A 20,074-nucleotide genomic window follows, 5' to 3' on the forward strand; every position below is an offset into this window, starting at 1 on the left:
CTTGAGGGCACGGTTGACGTCGAGGATGGCCGAGAGGTGCGCCCACACCACTACATCCGTTCGGTGCTACCCGACGGCCCCGTGGGACTCAACGGCCGCCTGCGCCCTGGGGATGAACTGCTCCAGGTTGGGTGGCATCTTCTCTTTTCCCGTCTTGGAAGGCCATGTCTTGGAGGACCACTTACATTCGCTCTATTCCATTGGGTCGTCGATTGTAATGCATACCACATTTTCATTTCGAGAAAAAAAAAATGCAATTCTTACGAATGAGCGAGACGAACAAGGAGATCTGAGGGGCTTGATTTCTTGTTGTTAATCACAACCGTATGAAGGAACAGACAAAGAAGCTGGAGAAGACACTGGAGAAGTTAATTATAGGGGTGTGCGAATACTCGAATATTTAGTATTCGGTTTTTCGAATATTCTGTGGTGAATGACCAAGCCGTGGTCAGTGCCTTGACATGCACAGCGTTCCCATGGTGCGCGATTTCATCGATGCAAGGTTCGACCAGGTTGACCGGACCGATAGAAGCGATTAACGCTACGCAGACAGAGGGAACAACAAAAGCAGCGTAAATGGAAGGCACAAAAGCATTTGCGAAGATCGGGCTGATTAACCACTGGAAGGCACGCTGATAATATCAGATAGCCAGCCATGTTTCGTTTTCACGCACGTAGATTCGCGCAGTTCGGAGCTCTCTGCCCACAAGCGAAGTACGCAGTTGAACTTGGCACATGTGCTTGTGATAGTTGCCAACCTGCGGACCTGACGCCACTTGAACGGCCGTCAATCTAACCCGTACTTGTCATCTCACGACCGATCACTGATGAGCACCCCGTAGGAACACATTAGCGAGAAGCTTTCCACGACGGTTTGCAGCGGGTTATCACATCGGCCGGTGGTGAATATTCGTCACGGGCCACACCATTGGCCAGGTCTAGCCCATCAGGCCTAATCGGAGCTACCGTAAAAACCCACGTATAATACGAGATTTTTTTCTAAATTTTACCATGTAAAATTTCTGCCTCGTATTTTATGCGGATCCCAAAATTTTCAGCCTAACATTTGCAGTTGCGGTTTCGTTTTCGCTCAGTGCTTTCATCAAGACTCGTAGCGGAGGAAGCGTCATCTTGCGGTGGCGTCGGTAGGCTGCTGCTGCTTTCAACGGGTGCCATTTTGACCACGCTAAGAATCGGCACGTTCGCTAGTCTATCGCGCACAATGTCAGGATCGCGGACAACTTCACTATTTCTTCAGCTTCAGAGGTAAAAAGCACTTAATTCTACTCAACTGAAATTCTATCAATAAAAAATATTTTCCAGACCTTCATATACGTTGCCAGTGCTGTCATACTAATTTGGTGTTCCCTTTATTAAGAATAGAGTTTACTATACATCTCAATTACTAGGTACAAAATTTGTAAGCATAAATGTGTGCGCTAAATTTTCTAATATTCTGTATTTGATTTGATATTCGGATTTTTTTTTTCTTGATTCGATTTGATGTTCGATTCAAAATCTACTACTCAGAATTCATACACCTGTAGTTAATCATGTTTAATTGATAAGTAGAAATAACAAGGTGAAGCGAATTGAAAGTGGACGTAAACATAACTTGCCGCAGGTGGGAGTGAAGTTACATCTTCCACATTATGCACGTGGTGCTTTTACCATTTAAGCTACAACTGCAGCCATCCTCATAGCCACTTCCTTGGGTATTTGAGTGCGTGTACAGAGTTCGCCCTGGTAGTGTTAGTCAGCGCTGCCTTGTCTGAGAGCGGGTGTTTCGTGCACTTTCATTTCACTTTGCTTTTTTCTTTTAATGTTCCAATTAAACATGCCAATTAACACAGCAGCAGACGCTGCTGTGTGTAGACTGGAAGTGCATAGATGAAATACTCTGATGAAATGTTTTGTGATTGCAGTGCGTGCCCTGCTTGCTTATTACTATTTTTCTTCGCTGTGTGTGGTGCAGGTGAATGGGCGGCAGCTGCTGGGTCTGCACCATCGCGAGGTGGTGGGTGCCCTGAAGCAGCTGCCCCTGCACGTGCGGTTGGTGTGCGCCCGTCCCTTGCCCCCGCCCCTTCCCCTGCACGGACCACCACCAATGAGCAGCGCCCGGCGATCACCTTCGCGGGCCGCCTCCGACGAGCCGGACCCCTTTGCATATGATGACGTCAGCTACATAGGTGAGTCTCGGACTACCTTTACACGGTCTGTCTATGCGTTAGAGATGGCGATTACTGTTGTTAATTTTACGTTTCAGTTGAATATAAAACCAATTGATGCCATTAATTGGAAGTCCCCGAGGCCACAGTGTTCTGTTTTCCCTTTTTTGATAGTATTGAAGTTGCACACAAGCTATAAAAATCTTTGGGTAGTGACTTTTCTCTGGTATTTTTAGAGTAGAGACTTTGATATATCCAGAGTCTTCCAAACTAGGACACAAAACAAGATAAGTGACGAAACATGGTGCTTCATCCCTTCTCCTCTCTTGTGTCCTAGTTCTATTTTTGCTCTGTTAGTTTAAGTATGTCCAACCAACTATCCCAAACCTGCACCCTGCTTAACATTAATATTATTATTTGGCCCTCGAAACGAAACTCGTAGTCGTAGCGTAAGAGCATTTCTTTTGTGTGTGTGAACACTCCCTGGTTCACACGTTCTGTGCTCCTCAGGTATGGCACAGAGCCCTCTGGCGCAGCGACCCTCGTCGTCGTCGTCGGCATCCCCGCCCCCGCCACCGCACCTGTTGTCGGGCTCGCTGCCCGCCCTGGTCAAGGCCAAGTCGGATGGATCGTTGGCCCAGTCGGACTGGGAGGAGGGCTTGCCCGGCGGGGGCCCCCTGGTCAAGCTGCGGTCGCGTTCCCTCGAGCCCCTGACAGGCCTTGCCATGTGGAGCAGTGAGCCCCACGTTGTCGAGCTGCTCAAGGGGGATCGGGGCCTTGGCTTCAGCATCCTCGACTACCAGGCAGGTGGCCGTTTCTCCACCGTTGCTGGCCAAGCTTTGTCAGCCAGCGACGGGCAAATAGTAAATTCTCCCCAGGTTACTTTTTTCACGGAAAATAGTTCATGATTTTAGCGTGTGAGGCTTGGCTGACTTTGTTGAAGAGTTTGACACGTTTGTTCTGGCATCACAGCATCATGATAATGCTGCATGTCAGTACGCTTAATTGCCGAGTGTTTGCCACAAAAGGGCATTGCTGTGGTTACACAATCCCAGTGCTCAGCCAGTCTTAGTATGGTTGACTTTTTTCCTTTCCACAAAAATTGAAACTGCAAATAAAACGTCATTACAGCAGTACCCCACGACGTCCAGTGACACGTGACGCAGTGCTCGGGTAAGCTCCCAGGGAACAATTTCTGGCCGCGCCACCAATACTGATAGACACCTACAACGTGTAGTTTTCCAAGGAAACCTTTATACATCAGAGTAATATTTGTTGCTGGGCTAGTCGGTCCATCATGTATTATGGACCGTAACAACTGTGGCCACATAGTGCAAATAGACAAAAAAATAAGTGGAGGAAGAGACGAGGTGAGCGCTAACTCTCGACTGTTTATTGTGCACACAGGTGCATTGAATATACAGTGGAATCTCGTTGATACGATCTTCACGTGAACCGGGAAATAAAGCGTATCATCCGAAAATTGTATTATCCAACCCAATTGTATTATCGGGAAAAGAAAAAGAAACGTCCTGAAAAAACGTATTACGCAGAATCTTATCAACGAGATTCCACTGTATACTAAAAAACCTTCGAACGTCTTCAGCCACGTCGGTTTCCTTCTTCCCCTTGGAGAGTCGTTTTATGGAAAGAATGATGCTGGTACTGCAATGCATGTTTGTAATGCACGTTTGAAAGTTTTTCGGTATGTATTGAATGTACCCGTGTGCACAATAAGCAGTCGAGAGTTACCACTCGCCTTGTCCCTTCCTCCCCTTATCTTTATGTCTATTTGCGCTATGGCATGGTTCTCATGGTCTGTGATACAGCTTGTAAACACCTGCTTGGCTCATATTAACAAAACTTCTCTTGCTTAAGAGAGTTTCCTCATTGGCCAGCCTTTTGGCTCCGGCCACTCATGATAGCAATCGGCGTGATAATGAAACGATCTCGGTAGTGGTGGGAAATCGGAGCAGGCACTTACAAAGGGAAATTTTATGAGTAGAGGTCCTTGTGCACAACTGTTACCAACTACATTTCCACCACTTTCCTTGAAGACTTTGTATATCTTGCGGCCACTGTGATTACAGTCAACCACGGATTTTTCGGAGATGCCCGATAATTGGACGCCTTCGCGGCATCGCGTGGCGATGCCGCGAAGGCGTCAGTGACTCCATAGAGTCAATGTATAAGAACGTCTGAAATTTCAGACGCAAGAAACCTTTGCCGTTCGATTTTTTGGACTTGTTGCCATGACCACAGGTCCGAAATGGCATTAATCAAAGCCACCGCAGTTTTAATTATCTTGCCGTCTCGAACCGGCGCTTCAGCATACAGATCGGTTGGCAGCTGTAGCCACCACTGCGGCAACTCTAGGCCTAGCTACTTCGACATTCGCTACCTAACTTCTTGCTTTTTGGTGTCGTGTTTTTCATTGAAACAATGTGCCGCTCTTAGCAACAGCGCAGACTCCGCCTTTGTAATCCTCGCCAATGGCTTCGAAGCTCAGACGTGTTGCATAATGCCGGTTCCCGAAAGTCAGCTTTGCCTCAATACATCAGTGTAATGCGGCGAAGCATACCAAGAGTGGGAAGGGGCAATTATCATGAGTCACGGTATTTATTCCTTAGTTAGACACGCGTGCACCCGCCGTCTCCTATCACAGTATGAGCATCGATACACCTAATAAGTGTACTGGCAGGCCTTTAGATCTATTTCGGACGTGCCTGTGACGATTTGAGCCCTTAGGGGCATTAAAAGGCATGCATTCATGTTTTTCCGATGTTTTTGCGGCCTCTAGGGAGTCCGAGAAATCGGACGTTAACTGTACGTGAGGTTACCACTAGCAGTCTGCCCCACTTTCCACTGCCGTCTGTTTTCAGGACCCAATGAACCCAAGCGAGACGGTGATCGTCATCCGCAGCCTGGTGCCCGGCGGTGTGGCCCAGCAGGACGGCCGGCTCATCCCGGGCGACCGGCTGCTCTTCGTCAACGACGTGCCACTGCAGCACGCGGGACTCGATGCCGCCGTGCAGGCCCTCAAGGGAGCGCCCCGGGGCATTGTGCGCATCGGGGTCGCCAAGCCGTTGCCCCTACCGCCGCCCGACTCCATGGGCAACAGCGCGCCCGTGTCGTCTGCTTCCTGTACGCAGGTGGGTGGCGCTGGGGGCCACCATCTCCGAAGGCCGCCCCTCCTCAAGGCTGAGAGCTTCTGAGCCGCAGCGGCACGGCTTGTCCTCTTCCTCCTCCTCCTCTTCTCGTCTGTTGCCGCTGGCATTGGCTTGCAAAATATACATGGATTGAACAGTTCGGTATAGAGTTATAGCAGACTGGGAGCCTAGTTCCAGCACGGTGTGCCATGAAATTGTTTACGAGAATTGCTGGATGGAATACGGCTGTCTTAACAGGAATAGTGAAGTAAAATGAAGGAACAGACGACACACATCACTGTGTGTCGTCTGTATCGTCCATCCAATTTTTGGGCGGTTCCGGAGATAACTGGCTGAAATCTTGATGCTGCTCATAAATATTAGTGGGGGTGGTTTCACGAGTGACTGATATGGAGGATCATCTAGTTTGGAAAGGTTTGGAACAACTTGGACGTCTTTTTTTTTTTTTTTTACTCTCAGTGAGGTGGCTTTAAACACCCTTATGGCTTCTTGAAATATTGACCTTCTTGAAGTTTATCATAACTTAATCGCAAGTTACTTCCTAAATAGTATGTTTGACTATCTTTCGTAGGACTAACAAGGCATGTGGAAGTGGTTCAAGTTATCTTGTGTTCAAAGTAAATAGTATATCTTAAAATACAAAGGTGTCATTTGAGACTTTCTCAGTGCATTCAAATTAAAATGCGGTTTATCTTAAGGGAGGCTGGATTAGTGGAAGTTGACTGTACACCGGTTGGAATATCGAAACATTCTGTCCATGGCCACCGCTGGTTCTCCACCATTATCTGGATTTCACATTATAAATGCATACTGTCTTCACTTTCTTAGCTCGCTGAAAATTATGCGTAGAATCGACGCAGTTTGTATGGTAAACATGTAGTTACGGTAAGAAAATGTTGCAGTGTAAACCATTGAACAAAATGGAGCCGTTAAGTTAATGAACAAAAGCTACACAACATGCTTTTAACGAAGCTTGTGGTGAAGTAACGAAGGCGCCAGCCATGATTCCCACTGTAGTGGAAGAATTGCGGCACTGTAACGCCCTCTGGTAGTGTACTGCGTGAAACCATATGCCGTAGACAGTGCACACATGGTACATCTGCACAAATGTACGGTTGACCAGTTGACTTGTCCAACACGCCGTGCTGAGATTGGATGCCCACTCTGTTAGAACTTTGCAATGGGAATCTGGCCAGATCTGGTTGTTGTTTGCTGCGTGCGGTAAGCAAGGTGCACACATTCACGGCACAAAGTGGAAGCAGCAAAGCGCCAATCCGGGTTTTGAACACAGGGTTTGGCAAGATCGCCTAACTCTGGTACGTACGGTACTACGGTACTCGTCTGCTCCATTGCCACTCCAAACAGTGTGCTTAGCATGTTGGTACAGTAGGTGCACATTAATCCTCGAAGTGCCGTCCCAGCAATGCTGTTGTCGGTTAAAAGGCGTCCACGAAACAAATGCCTTTACATTTTGTTTCTAGTTAGAACAGCTTACATGTGGCACAAAGAGGCTGAAGTGCACTAAGGGTATGTCTTATGTTACCTTTTTTTTTTTCTTTTTGTTTACATAGTTAGCAGACAGAAAATTTGTTATGTATGCAAATTTTAATTTTTTAACGTTTGCCACCTTTGGCAATTTTTGTGAAACTTTTTTAGGCTTAATATCAGAAGTCCGCTTCCAACTCATTGTTGGCTTGAAAATTTGTTCTTAAGTGTCACAAATTTTCTATCATTTCAGCAGTTCCCCGATGAGAGCATTTCTGGGGTACACTTGTATTTGAACAGAGAAACCAGAGTGCACTCCCTGTGCCTACAGGCACTGCGCAACTTCATTAGCACTACGGCAGTACTCGGCACTACGCAACTCCATTGTTGTGTAGTGCAGAGTAGTTTTATGCTGTGAATATGTGAGCTCTGCTTACCTCGGAACGTTGGAATGAGCATGTAGAAAATACGTGCTGGGTATGGGATTCCAGTTGCAATGGCATGCCATGACAGTTTATGCAGTGGTCACAACAACACAGACATCTTAGGCACTATTCGGGCAATTGCCCATACATAGGCTTGTAGTCTGTGTGCTTTCTTTTTGCCAAATTGGTTGGAACCCTGATCGAGGCATTCTGGAATTTGGCAGCTGGTCCAGGAGATTTTCTTCCTGCAGCTAAAGAAAAATACTTGGGATTGTTTTCTCATGGGTAGACATGAAGTTCATGAAGGTTACTCAAAATAGGTCGCAGAATTCTTGCGCAGACCAGCTTATTATCTTCTCTTTTTCTTTCTTGTGGCACCTCACATCAGCTTTGATCCTTTAAAGGGACACTAAAAGCAAATGGCAAGTATAGCTGGCTAACCCAGTAGCTTGCTGTCTTGGAAAGCTCTCTCCATTTGTTCTGTGCCAGGGAGTGACCTTTATTTGCTGATAAAACATGTCTTTTGAAGGCGTCTGATAACTCAAGGACATAGGAAGGTACGCCATCAATACATTGAGACAGTGCGGGAGGTTTTGTGTGCCTGTAATCTCTGAGGCAATATTCTTCTGGGCGCTGTCACTTCCAGTGAGTCGGAAGGCAGCACAGAGAGGGCGCCACACTCCTGTAACTAACCCTGACAGACTTGTGTCGACAGACATCGACAAATTCTGCTGGACAATCCAAGAAATTTGGCCTAGGCACATTTTGTGCCGCTTTCGTACGCAGCATAATAATTTGTTCTGTATTGGCTACTGGCAAGTCGTTTCCAGATGACATGTATCGCTGGGAGCTGGTTCTGAATTTTGTAACTGGTTGAGCCACTATACTTTTGTGTTTACAAGATTTTCTGTTCGTCGTTCGTGGAAGCTCTGCTTCATCAGTGCTGGAGGCGCATTTGTTTATTTCAGATAATTCATCTGTCTATTTCAAGTTAATCTTTGCATTTAGTGTCCCTTTAAGAGAGAGCCCTAATGCTGACCGAGAAGCACATTTCTCGCTGGGTGAGCTCGAAGACGTGTGCGCCTGCTTTTAGGCACAAGACATACGTTGCGCCGGCTTCATGATGCAGAATATTCATAGTTTTTCGGATCATGTGGTGAATCAAGTTTTGGCTTCTTATCAGCATGAATGGACCTCGGCAAATTCAGCTGCGAAAGCATTCGACAGCAGCCGTTGAGTGTGCCCATCTGGTGTTGAGGTTTGTCTTAGAGGGTTTGCAAGGAAGAGACCCATTTCCTGAAATTCTGCAAGGGGAGGTTTGTTTACACTAGGGGCTTCTGCTTCAGTATTATGACTGCACTGGAACTGCGCTGAGAGCTTCCCGGGGCAATGGTCACAGAGCGTAGAAAAAAAGAAACAGAAAATTGAGAAAGCACTTGAAGCTTAGCAACACTGTTTTAGGAGTACATGGTGGCTAAATCGCAGTTCAGAGCTGATGCTTCATAAGCAGTTGCTGCTGAAAGTTGAAATTGCAGCATTTGAGAATTGTGGTAAAAAATGAAGCAGCACTCTTGAAAGAAAAAGCCGCCGTCTTAGGTTTGAAGTTTATTTGCCTCTTGATTATATGGAGAGCAGAGGGGGTGGTAGCTGAAGAAAATAAAGCTGCTTAGGCAGCTTGACAAGTTCTTCAGCATATTTTCACTGTAATAAATATACACGAGTGCATGATTCCTTTATTAAAGCAAAGCTTTGTATGCCTTCTTCGCTGGGGCTAGGTGCGTCTGCTCGATCGGCAGACAAGTAAGGCGGGCCGATCCCGAAGATGGTGCTCTAGTAAACTGGACTGATCCCAGAGTTTGTGTAATGAAAGCTGGGCCGATTTCAGAGACGGTGTAATCCACAATTACGTGGGTTGTGGGCTACGGATTACACGATTGAGGGTCATGCAGTTACATGGTGGGGCCTCTGCATCTTGCCGTCTTGTCAGGCCGGCACGTAATCTCTACACTGCAAAATGCAGTGCGCGAGATTACAGTATTTAATTAACCGCTTCACGAAAGCTTCGTTTCACATAGATTTCGAAACGTGCGCCGGGCCTGCGTAACTTTTTTTGTCGCTGTGTGGTTCTAGAACAGCGTTGCTAAGCTCATAACATTGGAAACAGGCAAAACAAACTGTTTCCGCTGTTCCCTGCTGCATCACGCGTGAGACTTCTGTCAGTTGAGCTTTGCCGTCTTTGACTGGGATCTGGCTCTGACACAGCGTGACAGGGTCGGAATTCTCAAGGTGCTACCACTCTTGACTCTCCTGTACTTCGAGGGCTCGCACTTTTCTTGGGCTGGCATGGCCCGACAAATATGGCTTTTGCTCTGCGACACATACAAAAAAAAAGCACCTTGTTTTTCCTCGGTTTTGTTTGCCCAGCCTTGTTAGCTGCATGGTTTGTCACAGAAATGTGCGACCAGTGCGTAAAATTTTATATAATTTTCTTCTTGTTTTAATTTTTTTTTACAGCACATCATCTTGCTATTCTAACATTTTATCTTCCTGCATTCCATGCTCTCTGTTTTGATTATTGTTTTTATATGCCAGCTAATTGAAGGTGTTTACTGGTTTTATTCCACTGTCACCAAAGGTAGCTTTTTTTTTTTTCACAAAGGTAGCTCTTTTTCCGAAATGGTTAGCACTTACGTGTTATATTTTGTTGCGCATGTGTGTTTGTGTATGGCTATGTGTTCTTGACATATTACTTAGTGCCATTGAATAGTTGTATAGTTACAAGTTTACCTTGGCTGAAGACAGACGTATTGCGGCATAGATAACAGGCAGCGCGATGCCTGATGAATCCTGAATTCCTGTAGATTCATCAATCACTTTTTGTTTTGCTACTGAAGCAACACAGCAGCTATCTTACTCTGTCCCTAAGCAACTTGGTTGCGCGATTTGCTATATATATAATGTGCCTCTGGTTTTTCATAATCACACGCTCCTTTTCCAAGCAGCTCTAAGCTCACGTTCAGAATTTTCATTTTGGGCTGGCCTACCATCAAGATCTGTGTATCAAACAGCATTGTCGGTGAGCAAGTACAAACACTTACACCTAGTTTTATTTGGTCAGCTTGCAAATTGTGGGACCCTTGCTTCGACACGACAAGATTACGAGGCATTGGGCGTTGGAGTTTTCTACAAAAACTACGTGAGGTAGCTCGGGCGCTAGTGTCTATGAAAGGTGCAATTGTGGTGGTTCAGCTGGCATGGGAATAGGGGGCAGCACATGTATTTGCCTAATTAAACTTCACCCTTTTGGCTTCAAACGGCTTTGCGACTTTGTAAATTGATCATTTTCAACGAAATATTGCCTTATCGCAACCCGCGATCATTACACATGTATTCAGAGTGTAATTGCCTCGCTGGGTTTACAAAAGCATGAGTGCTTGAAAATTTAGAAAGAAAACGTGTAGGGAATAACGTCGCATGAACGCCTTAAGCCACTAGCACGGAAATTGGACGAATAAATGCGCTGACCATCATGCCCCTGGTAGCGGAACAATTGCAACGGCCGAGTCGCCTCTAGTAATTTTTGTTGGAGACTTTGTGGCATTGGCTGTTTTTCGTCATTCCAGGAAGCATGTTGTAATCTCGTCTGTTTTGTTTCGTTTACTACGACGTTTTGTCTTTAATGCGTTGCGTGTGATTATTATGCATTATAGAAGAATTTAATGCTGGCAGGAATGGAAATGCCTAGCGCAAAAGTTCATGCAAGTGCCCCGCGAGGCCTTTGCTCAGATTTGCACAAGAGTTCAAGATGGCAATGGAAAAAAATTTTAGACCCTGGCGAGTGGAGATATTAGCGTTTGTTTAAGTAGGGGGCTTGCTCGGAGCTCTATGAAAAGTGGTTTGATAGGTACAAGTTGAAACTGGAGTGAACAGGACAGGAATGCCACTTATGAACAACTGATTGGTTGTAATCGTGCAAGAATTCATGTGTAAGCACAAACAGTCGAGGCATAAGACATGACATGCACGCAGCAGTTAAATTAATTGCACCGGGGATTGAAGAAACAAGTATCCTTACTTTCAGCCATCAACAATGACAACAACAACAAATTCCTAGATAATTTTTTTTTTAATTTTTAGGAAGGCTCGTTCTTGCCATACATGCTTCCTGGAATGTGTTCTTGTGCTTACAAAGGGCTAACACCATTTACAGTTGCTGCTTTGTTTGGCAGTACATACCGTGGTGCAGAAACTGTTGCTTATCGTAGCTCACTTTTAAAATTTGTCGGCTTCATTTTTCTCCTTAAACTGTGAATTTGTGCACGGCGTGGGTGTTTTAGGCGTAGGGTGAACAAAATGTCACTGAAGCTCATAGTTTGGCCGCCCGTTCTCGCGTGGCAGTGTCTTTTTACAGTGTTTGCTGGAGTTTTGTAGTGGACGTATATTATCGAGTTGCTGTAGGCGATGCACATTCTAGTGTGTGCGTACGTGCAGTGCTTGTGACGCTCCTTCCTCTTCTCGGGGATGTCCTGTCTCGGCCCACGTGGCCTGCGTGCGTGACTGCGCATGCCAGTGTTGGGAGGTTTGTCGTACTGTAGTTGAAAGCACCCTAGCACAGACTGCTGCATCAGTTTTTGTAGTTTTGACTAGCAAATTTCCTGGTGCTATGGGGGAGAAGGCAGGTAAGAGCACGCAAGGCTTTGAGAACGGTGTATTATTATTATTATTGTTGTTATTATTATTATTATCATTTTCACTTTAGTGGCTATGGGCAATCTTTAAAAGAAATGTTGGGATGACACTCTGGCCCTTCCGTCATCTTAGCAGCGAAAAAAGATGTCTTCCATTGCACAACATGAAGCTGTCTGTCACGTGTCACCATCTGCCATCACGTTATTGACAGTGTAGTGAAAGCACTGGCTTTTTATTGAGCCTAAGCATGTTCATTGGCTTGTGTTGACCATTGAGTGCCCATGAACATTTGGTGTCGCGGCATTCATCGCCATGTTTAGGTGACTTGGAAGAAGCATTCTGTGCGCCAATTTTATGAGTAGTTCGGAGGACGGTGCTTCAGATATCTTCAGAATGTAAGTGACTTTTTCTTGGCCTCTTTCTTACTTTTTAAAAAATATTTAAAACATGACGATGATGACATCGACAGGCGTCACGGAAGACTGGCTTACATGCCACTGGAAACAGGCGCCACCGTAAAGGTTTTGGCGGTCAGGAGCTGGAGGAAATTTTATGCAATGCGTGTTCTTGCCAGCTGTTCTCTCGCCATTTCACCAGCGCTTGGCGAGGTGTTCAGCTAGTGTGTTCTTTTGCGCGGCACATGTTCCTTCTTTTTTTTTTTTTTTGCCACCACTTTTGGGATGAGCCCATTAGTGGACAGTGTGCGTCAACAACATTCCCGTTTAGTTTCGTTGTCTTTCTGTACCCACCCTCCTTGTCTGTAAAAGGGGAGGCAACCCATCTGCAGCATGCGCATTTGTTCCCCTCACCGCTGCGGCCAGTCACCACCACCCTTGTTGCACGGCTTGGTCCCCCTTTGCACCCTTGTTGCTCGGTGCGGAGGCTACTCGCGTAATTTCGGGGCCGCTGGTGCTTTTACTTGGAAGGAGTTGTTCCTGGGATGATTTAAAGGGACACTTAAGAAAAAAGCTAGCTGATGCAAGTTGACAAAAAAAGAATAATTCCGGCAGGACTAACCTTCAGTTCATATCTTTGTTAGCGATTAGTTCGCGCGCTGCACATTTCAGGGACGAAAGCATACCTCAGCCGCCATGGTGTACCTTGCAGAGAAATCGGTTCATTTATTCAGCATTAAAATGTGTGCGATCACGAGACACGACGTGCTTGACCTTGCAGAAATGCACCACGCCGCCACAGTACGATGAGAGATGGGGATCGAATGTTGGGGATGAACACGTCCAGTAACTTCTGTCTTCGTTGTCAGCTTGAAGATGCGCACACTTATTAAAAATAAATTAATTGTTGCCGTGCAACATGCCTAACAACCAGTCTAGACTTATCCAGTGCGTCTCTTGAGTGTTCCTTTAAATTCCTCTATCCTGACTAGTTTGGGGCTGCCGCTGTATTACCGACAGGCACGAATTTGGGAGCTGTAGGGAAGTGGAGGCTTGTGCTCATGTCAACGACGATTCTTGCGTTAAAAACAGAAACAAAACGGTTCTGACAAAATTTGCCAAAAGGCTTGCAAGAAAGGAATCAATGTGGCAGGATGATGTGTGTGCCTGTAGCGTCAATTTGTCCTATTAATTCTCGAGTGTTAATCAATTTACAGTTTCGTTCAGTAGGGTCTGCAATGTACGGTCATGGCCAGCGTGGGTTGTACGGCTGTCCAGTCTTGTGGGAGAAATGTGTTTTTGGTATTCAGTCCAACTTCGACATTTGCACTGCTTCAGCTAGTTAAAGTGGCAGCTGTTATGCTGCCTTACGATGATAACGAACAATATTTGGTTCCTCACGGGTTTGTCAGAGGGCCTGCTTTCTAAATTCGTTTAGGCTGTTACGAGTGCCTGAACACCTCGTCACCGTAAGAGTGAACAATCATGTACTTAGAATGATCATGATCATGCAATAAAACGGGACAAGGAAACTTCAAAGTATTCGCGAGTGCGGTGTCACGCTGCTACACATCTGGTTGCTAAAGGTGACATGAATTTTGGTCAAAGCATAAGACCAAAAATTACGCCTATTTTAAGAAAAAGTGGAGATGGCAGGAACGAAAGTGTGTATACTTCTTCAGCCTAAATAGACTCATTTCATTACGCAAGTACAGTGAATTGACCGCATTCGGCAATACTATCTAGCAGTGCAGCTTAAAATGAAAAATAATCATCTTCCATTTGGGTTGCATCGACACTGCATGGGTGACACCTTGTACAGGACATGCCTGGCCGGCTCGCATTGCAGTTCTTATCGAGCGAGATGTGAAAACTTTTGGAGCTTGAAAATCGCGAAGAAGCTTTAATTTTTCTCGTGGCTTCATTAGTAAATGTAGAATGCAGGGGTGCAGTGGTATCGTCATACGGAGGACCATATGCTGCACCTTTTAGTTTTGAAAAATTGTGTTAGCCGCGATGAGACCTTGTTCTTTCTGAAAAAAAAAAAACTTTTGCAGCCAGGGCTCTATGCAAGCGCGACAAAAAGACGTCACTCAGGTAACGTACGGCGACTACTGCGTAGTTTTTTTCCTTTACCTGAGTTACCCTCATTTACTACCCAACTTTCATCTCTGTCCCTGTCTTTCCTGGCTTGCGTCTCTGCTGTCCTGCACCAGCGCTGCTTGTGGCTGGGCTTTCTTGAATGCTTGCTTTGATTGAAAAACAGTCAGAATTGCAACCAACCTTAAAGCGTGTAGTTTGCAGATAGTGAAACGACCGCTGCATTTGTGTTTCATTTAGCATGTGGGTACGAGTCAGCAAACTTACTTCCCGTGTTTCGAAATAGGAGTCATGACTGGAACATTTTCTGGCTCATAGGTTGGATGCGAGGACAAGAAAAAGCCTTGCTTCGAGAAAAATGAGCGATAGCTTCTTTAGGCAGATGCAGCTTGGCTGCTTCAGTACTTTCTGACTGCATATTTATTTTGTGGAAATAACTGTGTAATGCAGGCGGTTGGGATGATACTGTGTAGTCTATTGCGAAATTTGTAGCACCGCAGTCCTTGCATCCTGGGCTTGCATGTTCAAGCCTCTTTTAGCCTGCCAGGATTCAGATAAGGCTTTAACTCAATCTGTCATAAGGATAAGCTTAATAGAAATCGTGTAAGTCAGCATGCTCTGCAAAAAATGTGTAGGCATGTTCCAAAACAATTTTGCATATCATTATTACGGTGAAGCCAGATTTCTTTTTGTTCCAAAGGCCTTGCACTAATGCTGCTGCTACGTCTGCCTCTGTGTATGTGCGTCTTTTTGCTGTCCTGATGCGGGCTTTGCAACTATTATTCTGGTGGTTTGCTTCTGCCGTTAGGCACGTCTAATTGTCTGCATTGTGGAGCTTCGTGGTTACCTTCATTGCGCTGACTCACTTAAAGGGACGACAGAGAGAAGTACTAAGTCGAAGCTAGACTGCTAAGTTACACTTTTAAAATACCAAATAAGTGAACCTCGCTGTCATCTGAGACGCGGTAAGCCAGAAAGGATGGTGAAACGAACGATGAATGTTGAGGTCGTGTTGAAATTTCTCATTTATACTTTGTTTCATACATAGCAGACAGCGTTACAAAGGCTAGAGATAGACTTCTCTTACTGCTCGCATGTGCGACCAAGAAATTTGTGTGTAACACATGAAAGATATAGATAGGTGTGTTGTAATTCGATGTAGCATTAAATCTCATGCTATTGCGTTACAAAATATGACGTAATTATTACATTGAAGATGACGCAGATCTGAAGCTATTTACCACCAAATGAACGGAGTGGCACATTTCTGTGACCAGTGGCCACAGCATGCCGCCTGCACTTGTAACCAAAACATAGTATGTGGTATATTGGAAGTGAAAACATGCAAAAGTAGCAGGTGGTTTTACATAAACTTACGTTCACAAGTTTTAGTAATGATATTCGACGTAGTTATTGCTTAGAAACCATTGCGGGTCATAAACAACGGCACTGTGAAGCTCGCAAAGCAAGACTTCTATGACTGCACAACTACTTGAGTAGCTTTGGTAGCATTACCTGCTAAGTATGAAACAAGTGTGTAGCTTCCTTACTGTCGAGGATTTTGACAGCATTGGCTGAGAGCCATTTCGTTGTTTTTTTTTCTCTCAATAAATTAGGATCACAATGTTGTAGGAAGCAGCGACTGACCGAGGCAACTTTTGGAAACTTTTTTCAGCATATAAGGTACAGCCCGAGATGCCTCAGAATATGGTAAAACGAATGATCTCAGACAGTGCTCCCTGGTGGAGAAAGTGGAAGCGTCTGTTTTGTAAATAGTTTCAACTTGGTTGGCACTGTGCGTTTACTTTCTTTTTAAATACAGAGCAATCTTTAGCATTGTGGTTTGAGTGTAAAACTTGAAAGAAAAGAAAGTGAGTGGGGGAAGAAAAATTTGGCCTCCCATTTTTTCGACTAATTTTTGTCCTTTCTTCGGCAGAGTCACGCGAATGAAATTTTTTACGGTATTACTCTACAACTCTATGCTGACTTGGTCTTTCTTCCTAGCGTCCTTTTAAACACTTGCAGCTCCCTTCAAACGTGAGCATTTGCGTTTTCTAAATCTGACTTAGCGGTGTCATGCATGCACCTCAATGCATCGCTACTTTCCTGAGCACTTGCTAAGTAGAAACTCGTAGTTCTTTGTTTTTTTTCCCCCCGGCGCAGTTGCATGTTTGCATTGCTAACAAGTGTGTCATTCCAAAATTGGCGCTCCTAATGTTGCAAGAACGAGCAGCTCCTGTCCTGGCATTTGCTCGTACCGTAGGTGCCCAAAGTTGATTGTAGCGGCACTCGTGCGATAGTGAAATCCCTAGTAGAACGAGTGCTTCCCATTTTGGTTTGTCGTAGAGTTGATAGGGCCTTCTTTATTTTCTTTTTTTTTTCGCTGCAAAAGTTTCACGCGGTGCCTGGCCCACAAAATTGTCACCCGAAGCAACAACGCACGTGCGAGATGCGTTAGGCAGCGAACGGAAAACCTTGTGCTTTATTGCATGCGGGAAAAGCCAACCTGTGCTGACAAAGCCTGATGCTAAAAGCCGAGAAACTTTAGGTCGTCAAAACCTGTGGCCTGTTCTAAATACTACCCAGGAAATCGTGGGAACAAAAGCGCATGCTGCTAACAGTTGTCTCTCCTTATCCGAAAACATCATTGAGTTGTCCATAAGTGAAGCTTATGTAAAAGGCAGTGGGAGAAAAATTACACCTAAGAAAGCTTGTGTAGTTCCGCGCTGTAATTGTTGGTTTTTCATGTCTAAGCTTTGGTTCTCGCCTTGTTAAGCTGGCGCCATATCTGCTCTCCTGCAAGTTGTCCCGACCCTTGTAAGAGACCTAGTCGAAGCAAATAAAGAGACAAGTTTGAGACGTGGCCTCGACTCTTGATTCGCGCGGGCCGTCTTTCTACCTGTGGCCTCGCCCTTGGCTGCCGCATGCTTTTGAGCACAACGTTTTTCTGCTGTTCGCCGCCTTTGGACGCTGCCACTGCCTCTCGGTGGACTGCCCGCACTCGGCTAGTCACTAGTGCTCCGCGGGAGGGATCGCGCGTGCGCTGCCAGGCTTTTTAATGCGGACTGCTTTGAGTCAACCAGATTGAAGTGACTCCTATGACAGCCTGCTTTTTATACTCAAGTGGTTCTTCAACTTAGTACTGAAGCAGGGGCACAGAAAGATCAAGGCACATTTTGCACTGACTTCTTGATATGCTCCTTTTATTCCGTCTTCAAATTTCATAAATCTTAACAGCAAAGGGTTTGGGGGGTATCGAAACGCTGCCACTAAAACAGTAAATCTTGTAAGAAGGGAGCAAGTTGGAGCCTAGGTGTTGAAAGCGAGGATAAGAGGTTAGCGCCACGCAAATGCATTACCCACATTGCACACACTTCGAGCATGAGCATTTTCGCCGTAGCGGTCGTGCATTTGTGTCATGTGAAGAAGCTTTCTTGCGGAGTCTTGCGCGTCATCTCTCGCGCTGAGCGCGCTGTTGACTTGCCTTCTGCGGGCAGTCAGGTGAGAAGCTATGGCGAGGTGCCGTATGTCCTGGCAAGAGCGGCTGACGTGACGAGGCTCGTGAGGCATGGGTGTGCAGCAGTTCCTTCTCTTCCCTGGCACTCACAGCACTCTCCTTGCCTCACTCTTTCACCTACTTTCTTTCTTTCTTTTCTTTTTTTTTCTACATCTTCATGTCTTCTTCTTCACGCCTCTGCTTCCCAGGCTCTCTTCCTCCTGCTTTTCGCACTATAATGTTAAGAACACTACAGTAATGCTGCAAAGTACCGAATGTTGTGCTGAAGAGGGAGCTGGTATGAGTGATCTTTCCGACTTAACCGCCAGCTTGTTTGAATAAGATTTAGTGTATAGGTATAGTTTTCTTGTGCATTTTGTTAAACGCTATGCCTATGCACAAAGTTTGCCTGTTTCTTCTGGAATACAATGCATGTGATCTGTGGCAATGCTTGATTAAAATACGAAGTTTATTGATGGAAGGATGTGCGAAGCCATCGGTAAGCATAATTGCGAAACCAATCTTCACATTCTTTTTCATGGCAGATGCTTGGTTTCGCTCAGAATATTGCTTTTCTGGTCTGGCGTTGACACAGGTGGCATGTACTTCTAATTTGTTCTGGAACAAGCCGGCAAGAACTGCAGTCGGCATGAAATTTGAGTGCAAGCAAGCCAGCGGTTCAGTCAAGAGGAGCCATTTATACCATGTCTCTTTATCAGTGTGGCATTCAGTATCTGCAAAACTGAATGCTAGCGCCATACGTAGACCAAAATTAAAGTGTGCTGGTTGTTTTATACTCGTATTAGTGGCATTTTGAGGGCATATTTGAAATGACAGAACATGGGCTGGGGAAGTAATGCCAGAGATAGTTTGAGTTGACCTGTCTGAAAATGTGGTCGTTCATTTTAGCATTGGTAGCATGGTGCATACTATGGTGCTCAGCATTCATTTTTGCAGGTTTCCAGACCAGCTCGAGCGGTAGTGCTGGCAACGAGTAAGTGACACAAAGCAAACTAACCGTGCGATTGACAGATTTATCAATCTATCAAGTACTTCATTGTCAACTCCTAGAAAATTGATACAAAGCTATCTGAGATGATAGCCTGCCATGGCTTCTGTCAGGGTCTGTGACGATACGACCGAGAAAACGTGCAGCTGCACTCTGATACCCTTTCCTGCGGAGACAATTCCTGAGAAGTGCAATCTGATTGGCTGAAGCTGAGGCAATGGACGAGCCAGTTCAGTTGTGATGAGAAGCGTTGATGTACTGGCCATCAACATTCTGTGGCCTCTGAGACTGGTGGCTTGACTCCTGTGTGAGAGGCTATGCTCACACAACCTTGTGTATCTTTGCCATAGAAAGCAGTGCTGGAAAATGGACTTGCCATGGTTGCAGAGAAACAGTAATTATAAAAATGATTCTAGAATTGTTTTTCTTGCTTGCAAGCAATAGTCGCTTGTAAAGCTAATTTCATTTAGAGGTTTTATGTGGTTGCAAAGCGTTAACGCGAGGCAGCCACTTGTGTGACTATCTGCACAAGGCAGGTAGTGGAGATGGTTAGTAATGGTAAGGGTGATGAGAGAGGGTGCTGTCACCGAGCACGTGCATCTTGCCATACATCGTTGGCCTCTGCTGCGACTGCTGCTTTCTTCAGTAGGATAGCGTTCTTCGAGGATTGTCTCTGTGGGGATGGGAATCGGAATACAGGTCCTGCTATAACCATTCGTGGCTCGAATTTCGTTTTTGAAGTAATAAATTTATTTTCTGTGCAACTGGAACAAGAAAAGATTGAGAGAAATAAGAATAAAATTCTCGAAGCAGTTTTTTATGGTATGCGAGAGCCATCTCTGACAAATTCAGTGCTGCCGGAAGCTTGTGGAGCTTCAAGCTTATAAATTTCAAACACAATTGTGTGAGAAATGGGTACAAATTATTCAAAGATTGCTCTCATGCCGTGTCTAAGACGCATTACACGCCTTAGGCAGCAGGCGTCAAATATGCAGTTAGCCGCCTAAGCTCAGCACGCGGCAATATGTTTACTTTTTCTAAAATTTCAGAGAGAACCAATGATCTATAGTGTGTAGTCAACATAGACTACGTACTAATTAGAGTTTCTGGCACCGATTCCTCAGATTATTTTCGGCT

At 45.4% G+C, this 20,074-nt stretch overlaps 1 protein-coding gene across 1 annotated transcript in view; it reads left to right on the forward strand.

The window, feature by feature from the left end:
- Positions 1–20,074, forward strand: part of LOC119433733 (inaD-like protein) — a 233,597-nt gene that overhangs the window by 67,663 nt on the left and 145,860 nt on the right. The window contains 4 exon segments of the mRNA XM_049658330.1: positions 1–126; positions 1,976–2,189; positions 2,679–2,971; positions 5,051–5,320. Coding sequence (XP_049514287.1) covers positions 1–126; positions 1,976–2,189; positions 2,679–2,971; positions 5,051–5,320 — 903 coding nt within the window.

The sequence above is a fragment of the Dermacentor silvarum genome, chromosome 11, assembly GCF_013339745.2.
Source record: "Dermacentor silvarum isolate Dsil-2018 chromosome 11, BIME_Dsil_1.4, whole genome shotgun sequence".
Taxonomy (NCBI): Eukaryota; Metazoa; Arthropoda; class Arachnida; order Ixodida; family Ixodidae; genus Dermacentor; species Dermacentor silvarum.